This window comes from Dermacentor variabilis, chromosome 4 (assembly GCF_050947875.1).
Source record: "Dermacentor variabilis isolate Ectoservices chromosome 4, ASM5094787v1, whole genome shotgun sequence".
In the NCBI taxonomy this organism is placed as follows: Eukaryota; Metazoa; Arthropoda; class Arachnida; order Ixodida; family Ixodidae; genus Dermacentor; species Dermacentor variabilis.
The window spans coordinates 126973290-126983976 of record NC_134571.1 but is presented as its reverse complement, the minus strand read 5'-3'; the positions used below and the strand labels follow the sequence as shown (position 1 = coordinate 126983976).

Here is a 10687-nt window from a genome sequence, read left to right as displayed (position 1 = left end):
CCGTGGCGTCTTGTTGATGTGCGTCCAATCCCTGGCCAGTTAAATACCGCCATTGCGCCTCGTGGTCTCCTTTTAATCTCGACCAGGGAGGCCGCCGTCTTTTGTCGTCTCTGCGCCGACTGTGTAAGTTGGGCGAAATCTCTCGCCTCTCTCCGTTCTTCTTTTTGACGTACCCGTCGCGCCAGGTCGTCTTTCTTTCCACATATTGTGTGCTCGGTCTGCCGGAACTAGCGCCCGATGCGATATTTCTGAGGTCAGCAAGTTTCAATGGAGCGAACCCTAACGGAGCGCGGTAAATCGCACTACAAAGCGAATAGCTGTTGCACCGTCCGTGCATTGGTTTGCTTTTTTTTCTTCTCGTTCGGGTTTCTTTTCGTTTTCCCGCCCGGTGTTCTGCCTGTTGTGTGGCAGACGAGAATACTTGGAAAGGTTCGCGGTCATGTACCGATGCCTGCACGGTTATCGAGTGACGACTGCGGCTCATTCGTGCGCCGCTTTCGGCTCTCCAGCTATCTTCGTTCGAGACGCGTGTTTGACCGGCTTGCTTAGCTCTTAACGGCATCTAAAGCTACGCGCTTTTTATTTCATTCGTGTCGATAGAGAGCGTCTTTCGTTTATTTGACAGTGCGAGAAAGCTTGGGACTTAACCTCGCCTTTGCTGTTTCACCACGTGGAGTTACGTCGTAGGCGCGCCTTGGCAAGTGTCTGGCCGGCCACTAGTGAAAACAAGCCTCTGCTGTCATTTCCTCATTTAGTTATAGCAGTGCGTCAGTGGCGAAGTGTTTCTCTAGAACAATCTGTCACTCGTCTTTTTCTGACTTCCCGCCGCTCCTGTCGGGCCGGCCCGTCGTCGCCACTTGTGCCAGGCGCCGCTCGGCTGTGTGTCAAGTTACGTCACAGCGACGCGCCGCGATTATTGCTACTACGTACTACTTCGAGAAAGACGAACGCGAGACAAATACGCGCAGAGATTTCTTCCTCTTGAGCCCGTGGATTCCCTGTGTCCCGCGCGTCATTCTCCTTTGCTTTCTTTCTTTTGCAGAACTTATTTCACAATGGCTGAGCCTACTCGGTGAGTTCACGGACCTTCGTTCACGACGCGCGGCGAGACTGAATGAAAAAAACAAGACGTCGGTTCGCCTTTTATTGCGGCTTCTTTGTGGGGGCCGCCTCCTGTGCCCCATGTGACCGCTGGTCGCTTTTCCTTTTATTTTAGTCCCCCCCGGAGACCAGCCGAAAGCTATTAGAGCGACGCACACCTCTTTTACGCGTAGCCTGACGGTGGCATCGCTTACGAGACAGTTCTTTGTTGCGTACTCCGACGGCATGGGTTCTTTGAGAAACATTCTATCTTGAGTAACGAACAAAAGCACGTTTGCAGCTTTACGTTATAGCTCGCCTAAGGTTCGTGTTTCGTTTTATTCTTTTTGCGTATTGTCGGGAACGGCCATCCGATTGGGAGCACAAAAAAGGAATTTGATTATTTTAGAACACGGCACCGCAAAGGCGGTTTTTAGATTTCTTTGCAGACTCGTTGCCAGTCATGTGCGCATGTACAAAAGCACTCCAGGTTTAAATGTTTAGACATCATGGTTTCATTCAAAAGGTGCCGGTTTCGTCGAGTGCAGTGTTGTGCGGTGCTCCTTTCGTGTCTTGAGCCATGAGCCATTTTAAGCCATGAGAACAAATTCTCGCAGTAAATCTCGCATAGCCATGAAGTGTGAGGGTAAGCTGCTCTTGTTTTGGTCATTGGCTTTCCATCTTCTTGATCCTTGTAATGCCCAGCATATTTGCATAAGCTGCCATGTACTTAGCTTCAACCAAGCTTTACTGTTCCACTTATCAGAATTTGCTAGAAATATGTGGAGTATTAGTCATCAACTCCCGTGTAACAGCTGAGTATAAATGGTTAGTCCAGCATAGATCACATATTTGCATTGCAGAGAGGTGGACAGTTGGACTAGTTTGTATATGTGCGTAGTATTAAAGCAGAGACGACGTGGAGACAGACAAGTGCCTAATGAAACTTAAGCTGGCCTAGTGCTTGTTTGCACTTCAGTACCATGGGTGGCCTACAATTTATTGTGCTAGTTAAGGTAACCATGACCAGAAATGCGTTGGCATCTTGCAAGTAAAGCTGTACAAATTTAAATGTAATACGTCATTTAAATGAAGCAATGTAGTTGTCACCAGCACATGTGCACTGCATGTAAAAAACTATGGTATTCATTTCAACTAGTCTGACAATTGGGCTGTGGTTGGTCATAAACATTGATAACAAAAATGTTAGGGCACCCACTTATGCTTTACTTGCTTCCTGACAGTATCTACAGTTGCTTGTACTTAGAGTTAGCGACAGCCTCAGAATGCAGTGTCAAATGTACTGCAGTCAGAAAAATTGGATGTGTTCACTCATTTCCATCGCATCATCGCATTTCCATCGCATCATGCTAGAGACTAGCTTCTTCCAGTATTGATGTCTCGGCGTGCAGGCGCAGAGTGCGGATTCAGTTTGGTTTAATGAGTGGAGCTGGTATTCTTTGGCTGTCGCCAACAATCTCATTCCTGTACAGTTGTGATAAACAGTGGTCAAGCCATCAATGTCTGGAACTAACATTTCGACAACGGTTGCCTTCATAAAGCTCCAAGGACGTCCCTTATCGAGCCTCTGTTGATCACTTATCCCTCATCTCATGGACCCGCACAGTCTCGACAATTCTCGGGATGTACTGTGCATTGAACACTTGCGGATAGAAACCCTGCTTGTGTGATGCCTCGACAAAGCTTGTTTGCACCCTCAGTAGTTGCAAATCTTTAGAAACCGTCATGTGGAGTGCGCATGTACATTGGCCTACAAGTTATTGTGGCGTTGATGCATGGACATAAGATGCTTCTGGCACATTGAAATAGGCACTCTGCTCGGTGTGCTACCTTACTTAATGTTATCTTGGCCAAGTCTCATCTGTCAACCGCTTCTTCAGGGAACTGGAGGCTGGCGAGGGCAATGATGCTGACATTGAGGATGTGGAGGAGGGTGAAAAGAAGAAAGGAGGTGAGCTCTCGGCATCGCAGACTGGTAAGGGCAGTAGGACATATTTTCTTTCTACGTGCTCATGCAGGCATGAAAGCCTGAAAAATGACCTTTGGTCTCATTTTATGTCTGGCAGTTTATGTTACTGTTATTGCAACTGCTGATGTTTTGTTTTGTAAAGCTATGGTTGGTTGGCTTCCATTGCTCGCACCTCAATAATTGTTTCTGTGTGGGGCATGGTGACACATTGACTATTAGGTGTTGTTCTTGCATGCCACGAGTACAATTGTGTGCGATTCAATTAGCTGAACGCTCGCTGACTCAATTTAGGCCACGAAAATTTGGTTTGCTGTACTTTTTCCCAAGCTTTATGTATTGTCCTTTATTGTTATCCGATCACTGCCAAGTTAAAATGTTAGTGCATGCAGTAATGCCGATTTTGTTGGATTCGCACTATGGAATGCATTGGGATTCAGTTTGCAAACAAGGCGTAGTGCGGCCTAGTGGTCCTCATGTGGCGTGATCCACCGGCACTGAGACTCGATGAGCTTGGCCATGGAATTTGGTCCAGCTTGTGAATTCAGGGCCGCGATCTTTTAGCGATGCCTTTTCCCGATGCCAATGCCTTTTGGCGCTCTTCGCATTCATGAGTGGTCAAGCGACACTCCGCCCCGGGTGGAGTGTCGAAGAAGGCCACTCGGGAACGGGAAAATCGCCGAAAGGCATTGCTACAAAATAGCAGCCCAGCTTTATGTGCGTACTCTTTAGGGCTTGTTGCTACCAGAGTAGGTAGCACATAATGGCATCTGAGGCCTGACATATATCATAGTATGCCTTATGTCTAGTAAGTTGGGGGTTTGTGTTGGCCTCTGTACTGAGTGATTGTGCTGAAGTTGTTCTAAAAGTGATTTTGCCTTATTGAAGTGGTCAGGGGCAGTGCCTGTGAAAGCGCAGCTTACGATGACTATGCATGTTGCTCCTGTCAGTACCACTGCCATGCAGGCTTGTTCCCTTATGCTCAGTAGCTGCTCCCCACTTTATGGGCTCTTTCAGCTCGCTTGACTGCAGAAATGATGAAAGACCCTAAGGTGCTAGCAGCGCTACAGTCTAAACTTGGTGTTATGGTTGGCTCAAGTTCCGGCTACATAGAAAGGTGAGTTTGGCTGGCCAGCTTTTTCTTTTCTTTTTTAACTTTTAGGTTAGCTCAAGTTCTTTCTTGATGCGTAAGTTTTGGTTGATAGCAGAACGTGTGTATGTTGGCTTCATCTCTGCATAGTATACGTGCACAAGCAGCTTTCTGTACCCCCCTTCCTGCCTATGCTTTTTTTTTATTGCAGGTTGGGATGCAATGTGACCCAATCAATGGTTGGGCCAATAGACTAGACCTTGCACAGCCTACTGCATTCAGCAAACGTTTGAGCAATTTGTGTGCATTCCGCACCCATTCAATTTTAGCATGTTCGAGAAACTTAACCAGTTTTGCCAATAATTAGTCTGACAAGCTGTTTTGTTGCTGTGCAAGCTGCATTTGTGGAAGGACAGGCATGTACATTCATAGCAGAGCAGGTGAACAATGTCCCTCGATTGCTTTCAGGGACATTGCAGTAGTGCTTTTGTCCCTGAAGTGCGGGGCTGAGTCCCTGTGTTGTGCTCTTTTTCACATTGCTTATATGCATGGCAGTGAAGTGTGCTGCTAGGTCCATGAGCACTTAGGCCTAGTATTGCAACCATTAATGAGATTGTCTTGGATTGTAGCCTGAGCTGCTAGTCATGGCATTATGCACACAGGAGTAGTGCACGCAGTGCATAGTGCTGAAACTCTGGTAGGCTGCCTAGGTTACCTGCTTGATAATTAACCATTAACATGGTTGCGTGCAGAGAGTTCATGATGTTCAGCTTTTAGTGTTCATTGGGGGGGGGGGAGGTCAAATTTGACACCAGTTTCATATCTGTCAATGTGAAAATTTTATTAGACTTTACCTCCTAGAAAATCTCAGTTCAAATTGAATAGCAACATCTTTACCTGGCATGCATTGCTCCCTCTGTTCCAGTTTGGTTCTTGCAGATCATGCATTGGACATTTGGTTGAACCAGTTTCTTGATAGAACAGAGTTCAGTTTAAATAGTGTGTATATAGATGTCACTTGTTTTCAACTACAGTCTTGCTGAGAAGTACCCGACAATGCTCCCTGTAAGGAGTCGCCTAAAGCTCTTCTCAGAGCCACAGCATAGACAACTGCAGCTGACTGCAGATAGTCTGCAGTGCACAAAAGCTCTGGGAACAAAGGTGCTCACTTTTGCACTTAGATTTGAAGCAGCAGGAATTCTGCAGGTGCCTTACACAGCCGTAACACTGCATCTCGCACTTACATTCTTTTTTTTTTTTTTAAGGCTGTATTGGGGGTCATTGTACAGCCATTGGCTGTACTTGCATTGTAGCTCATACTGAGCGCAGTAGTACATAGTGCATCCACTGAACTGATGTTCTGTTTGTGTTTAACAGGCTTGACAAACAAGCCATATTATGATGCAGCCAAAACTCTGCAATTAGTGCTCCTAGTGGCCTTGCATCTTTTCACGAAGGCTATACATCATGCATAGTGCATGTACTATACTTCGTCTTGTAGTAGCATGCCAGGCTAACACCTCCAGCATGACATAAAAGTTCGCACCTCTCCGAGCTTAAGGCTTAAGTAAGCAGCATGCCACCTTTACAGGTTGCAAACTGGTAGCTGAGTTAAGATTTCATGCATGTTCATACATCCTGCAGACACTTGGTGATTGGACCTCATCCATGTCCAACTCTCAAAGAAACTGACAGGTACATCAATACTAGTGGGACACACATTTCTCCGTGCTGGAGGTTCCGTGTGTTGGATCAATCCAGTTCCGAGTGTGTCCTACATGTTGCACCTGGAAATTTTGATCTAGCATATATGTAAGGTGGCCTTGGTTAAACCTGAACGTGCCAATATTAAGCTAACCTTGTCTTGGTTAGAAAATAAATAGTAGACTTAGTACTTGTTAGCACAGTGCTTAAAGGGACACTAAAGGTTACTATTAAGTGAACGTGGACTGTTGAAATACCATCCCGGAAACCTCTAAACGCTTGTTTCGTGCCAAGGAGAGACTTATTTTAAGAGAAAATGCGTTCTGAAGCGTCCGCGTACGTCTAGCACAGTTCAAATCGCCCGCCCTCCGATCGAGGAGTACTGACATCATGGTCTCATAGTGACGTTGCGCCATCGGTGAGTAGAACGGCGTCCGCAGACGGCGCTATGGCTTTTCTGCGCAATAAGCAAACGCGCGGCCAGAAACAGAGCCAAGACAGAGCCGACAGCAGAGCAAAAGCGGGAGTATGGTGGCTAGCGGAAGGAGAAACGCGCGACCATAAGCTGGTACTTTATTCTATGACTCAAACTTCGACGCTCGTCACTATGGACCCTGACAACGACAGATTGGCTCGTGATGCTGGGCTCGACTTCAGCGATTTGAGCACTGACGAGCGCGGCCTGCTGCTGAGGGCTCGTGCTGCCGGCGTCGTTGCGTACTACGACGGCGGCCTCGACACCGGCTCTCCGGAGCGGGAAAGCAACTAGGGCTTCCCACGACGTCACAAGGACGTGGCATTCGCACTGTTTGTTCGAAATGAAAGTTTCGCAAGCCAGCAGAACCCGCACAGCACGACGCGATAATGATACTACTGAAACGCCAAAGCGTGCGCGGCGCAGAGTCGAGCGAAAACGAAACCTTTCGACCACCCATACTACTGAAGGGTAACGTCAAAATGTTTTTTCTTAGAATCGAATAGACGTAGACAAGTAGCATTTTCTTCCGTCTTATAATCGAATGAAATGATATTTTTAATAAGAGTAGTTGAGTATTAGTAACACAAATTATGAGGAGTGCTTTCGTCATCGGGCTAGTACCGGAATGTCGCTGGGGGGGTCTCAAATCGTGTCATGCATTTACCTCAATTTCTCGGTTACTAAAGCTCTGTTCGCGATTAGATGCCTTAGACATTCTAGAACATTGCTCTACCACTTTAACTTGACTTTCCGGTAACCTTTAGTGTCCCTTTAATAAGTTCTGATATACCGGTTATGAAAAACTGCTTATGTGGGAGCTAGAACATAGTCTGTGAAATGTAATTTCCAAGTTTTTGATACCTTGCCCATGCATGCTAAATTTCGGAGAACCCCCCTCCCCACCTTTTGGTGTACAACTGAACACTTTATTCTGGTAGTCAAATTAAGAACCATTTCTCGCAGTGAAATTTTGTTAAATGCGTGTAGCACAGTCGTGCTTTTGCTTTCTTGTCGGTCTTCCTAGCTAACGATGCCGCCTATTTAAACCTGCCATGTAGCCTCCCTGCCTGCGTAAAGCGGCGCATCAAGGCCCTCAAGAAGCTGCACGTTGAATGTGCCAAGGTAGAAGCCCAATTCCACATGGAGGTCTATGCATTGGAGTGCAAGTACCACAAGTTGTACCAGCCCTTCTATGAAAAGGTGCGTCGCCAATGCAGTGTTGCAGTCTGGGATAATTTCGAGCTCTAGTGCACGGGCTTGACTTAAACGTGCTTGGTAGACTAGGGGCGGCCACACTGCACCTTTTGACAATTTTAGCCCCCAAATAGTTTTCCCTTCTCCGTTTTTCTCGCATGCTCTTAACATAAACGTTCTGAATTGTCTACATATTTATGCATAGTGCTTGCTGTTATTGTCAAGACGTGGCAGTCACCGAATTTCGGGTGGCCTTTTATTTCTTATACAGACTGTATTTGATAGCAACCTTGTCTTGCTGCAATGCAGAGGCACCAAATTACAATGGGCAAGGTGGAACCAACAGATGAAGAGTGCGACTTCCAGACAGACTCCGACAAGGAGGAAGATGAGATTACGGTGAGATTTGTAACATAGCATGGTTTCCATACGCTTAGTCACTTGGGCATTGGCTAATAACCCCTCTTGGGCTGTGCAGGAAGGTGTGAAGAAGGCAGACATCAATGAGAAAGGAGATGAGAAGAAAGAAGGTGAGGAGAGCATGTTTGCTCAGCAGTGCTCTTGTAAAAGTGCCTTTTTGTGTTCATGCTCCGTGCGTGCTGGCAGACTTCTGAGCATGTTTTTTTTTACCCGTCCTTCCAGAGACTGTGAGCGGTATTCCAGAGTTCTGGCTAACGACGCTGAAGAACTTGGACCTTGTCGTGGACATGATTCAGGTAAGGATATTTGAAATTTAGCACGGCATTTTATTTGCATTATGCGGTGCAACAATATTGTATGGCTGCTTGCATGCCACCCGCTAGGTGGCTTAGCAGCCGTTGCAGTGCTGAGCACGAGGTTGCAGGATCGATTCTTGGCTGCAACTGCTGCATTTCCATGGGGGCAAAATTGGAAAATGCTCTTGTTCTGTGCATTGGGTGCACATTAATCAATCTCTGGTGGTAATAATTGGTTCAGAATCCCTTACTACGTCGGGCCTCATATTTATCGTGGTTTTGGCATGTTTGTTGCTAGCACAATGCGTTGGCGGGCTAGTTGGTGCGAATCCATGAATACTTTGTTAAGCGCAAAAAGACAGACACAAGAAAGACGACAGGACAAGGCGCTACTCTCAACTGACATCATTTTATTGCGTCACTCCTTTATAGACCGCTCAAACCAGAGGAATATGCGCAGTGAGCACCATGCGGTGGAGCCACCAACGTCCGATCCCAAGAGCGCACTCATGCGACCGAATCCAAAAAACCAAATTCAGCGCTGTACAAGGTTAAGGAAGGCACACTAATGCACAGTGACCCCAATGACTGAATGAAAAATGCTTCTGATAACTCTCGGGCGGTGGTGTCACGACTCTTCTTCAAGATTGTGGCATCACGAAACATGGGTTTGCATTTGCATGTTTTACAATGCTGAGCCAAATGCGAACCTGTGCCTGTTGGTATGGATCGCTCATGTTCTCTCAGGCGCTCGTTAACACAGCGGCCTGACTGCCCTACATACACTTTGCCACATGACAAGGGAATTTTATAAACCACACCGACGCTGCAGTCTACAAACTTCACGTGGTTCTTTTCACAATCAGGTTTTTTACTTGTTTGAGAAATACGGCTGCACAACATCGACAGTTTCTGAGGAGCGGAAAACACTACCGGAATTTTGTATCTGGTGGCGACATTCTTCAGATTGTGAGCCACTCCGTGGCAATACGGCACAACTTCAGGCCTTTTCTTTTGTGTGCTGCAGTTACTTTTATGCCGCTTGCCTTTCAGTTTTTGAAGCAATACTTCCGAGACTGACGTCACCACCACACTTGGGTAACCAGCAGCCTGCAGCCTATTTAACTGTGCAAGGAAACTCATGTTCGCAGAGTGATGACAAGACTTCTTTAAGGAAGATTCTAAACACATCAAGGCAATGGCGCGTTTCACAGTCTTTGAATGCGCAGACGCGTAAGGTAAAAGTTCATAACCTTTTTATCCAGAAAAATGGTGTGTGTATTGGTTCATGTGTGGCGCCTGCTCTTTGTAATATTTTTTTATCGTTTGTCGATCGCGCCCTTAAGAGTGCCTTAAACAATGACTGTTCAAATTTTTAGATATGTTGACGATTTTCTTGTTGTGATAAAACAGACTAACAACGAATGCTCCGTGACGGTAGCTGATATTTTAACTCTGTTCAATGACAATGGCAAAGGTCTAACTTTCACACATGAGCTATCTAGGGACGGTAAACTCCAGTTTTTAGATTTGCAGCTTTCCTTACAAACAGGCCACGCCTGTTGGATGTACTCGCCACGTGCACGTAATGAACTTTTACCTTACGCGTCTGCGCATTCAAAGACTGTGAAACGCGCCATTGCCTTGATGTGTTTAGAATCTTCCTTAAAGAAGTCTTGTCATCACTCTGCGAACATGAGTTTCCTTGCACAGTTAAATAGGCTGCAGGCTGCTGGTTACCCAAGTGTGGTGGTGACGTCAGTCTCGGAAGTATTGCTTCAAAAACTGAAAGGCAAGCGGCATAAAAGTAACTGCAGCACACAAAAGAAAAGGCCTGAAGTTGTGCCGTATTGCCACGGAGTGGCTCACAATCTGAAAAATGTCGCCACCAGATACAAAATTCCGGTAGTGTTTTCCGCTCCTCAGAAACTGTCGATGTTGTGCAGCCGTATTTCTCAAACAAGTAAAAAACCTGATTGTGAAAAGAACCACGTGAAGTTTGTAGACTGCAGCGTCGGTGTGGTTTATAAAATTCCCTTGTCATGTGGCAAAGTGTATGTAGGGCAGTCAGGCCGCTGTGTTAACGAGCGCCTGAGAGAACATGAGCGATCCATACCAACAGGCACAGGTTCGCATTTGGCTCAGCATTGTAAAACATGCAAATGCAAACCCATGTTTCGTGATACCACAATCTTGAAGAAGAGTCGTGACACCACCGCCCGAGAGTTATCAGAAGCATTTTTCATTCAGTCATTGGGGTCACTGTGCATTAGTGTGCCTTCCTTAACCTTGTACAGCGCTGAATTTGGTTTTTTGGATTCGGTCGCATGAGTGCGCTCTTGGGATCGGACGTTGGTGGCTCCACCGCATGGTGCTCACTGCGCATATTCCTCTGGTTTGAGCGGTCTATAAAGGAGTGACGCAATAAAATGATGTCA

General features: G+C 46.4%; 1 protein-coding gene across 5 annotated transcripts in view; it reads left to right on the top strand.

Annotated features, from left to right (window-relative positions):
* The window catches only part of LOC142579735 (nucleosome assembly protein 1-like 1-A), a 33918-nt gene continuing 23231 nt past the window's right edge, over positions 1 to 10687 (top strand). For 2 of the 5 annotated variants that reach the window (XM_075690243.1, XM_075690249.1), the window contains exons 1-8: positions 2 to 123; positions 1043 to 1072; positions 2982 to 3076; positions 4085 to 4184; positions 7398 to 7539; positions 7843 to 7932; positions 8012 to 8063; positions 8176 to 8249. In XM_075690243.1, coding sequence (XP_075546358.1) covers positions 1056 to 1072; positions 2982 to 3076; positions 4085 to 4184; positions 7398 to 7539; positions 7843 to 7932; positions 8012 to 8063; positions 8176 to 8249 — 570 coding nt within the window. In that variant the 5' untranslated portion in view covers positions 2 to 123; positions 1043 to 1055. The other 3 variants (XM_075690247.1, XM_075690244.1, XM_075690248.1) reach the window with 3 other exon arrangements.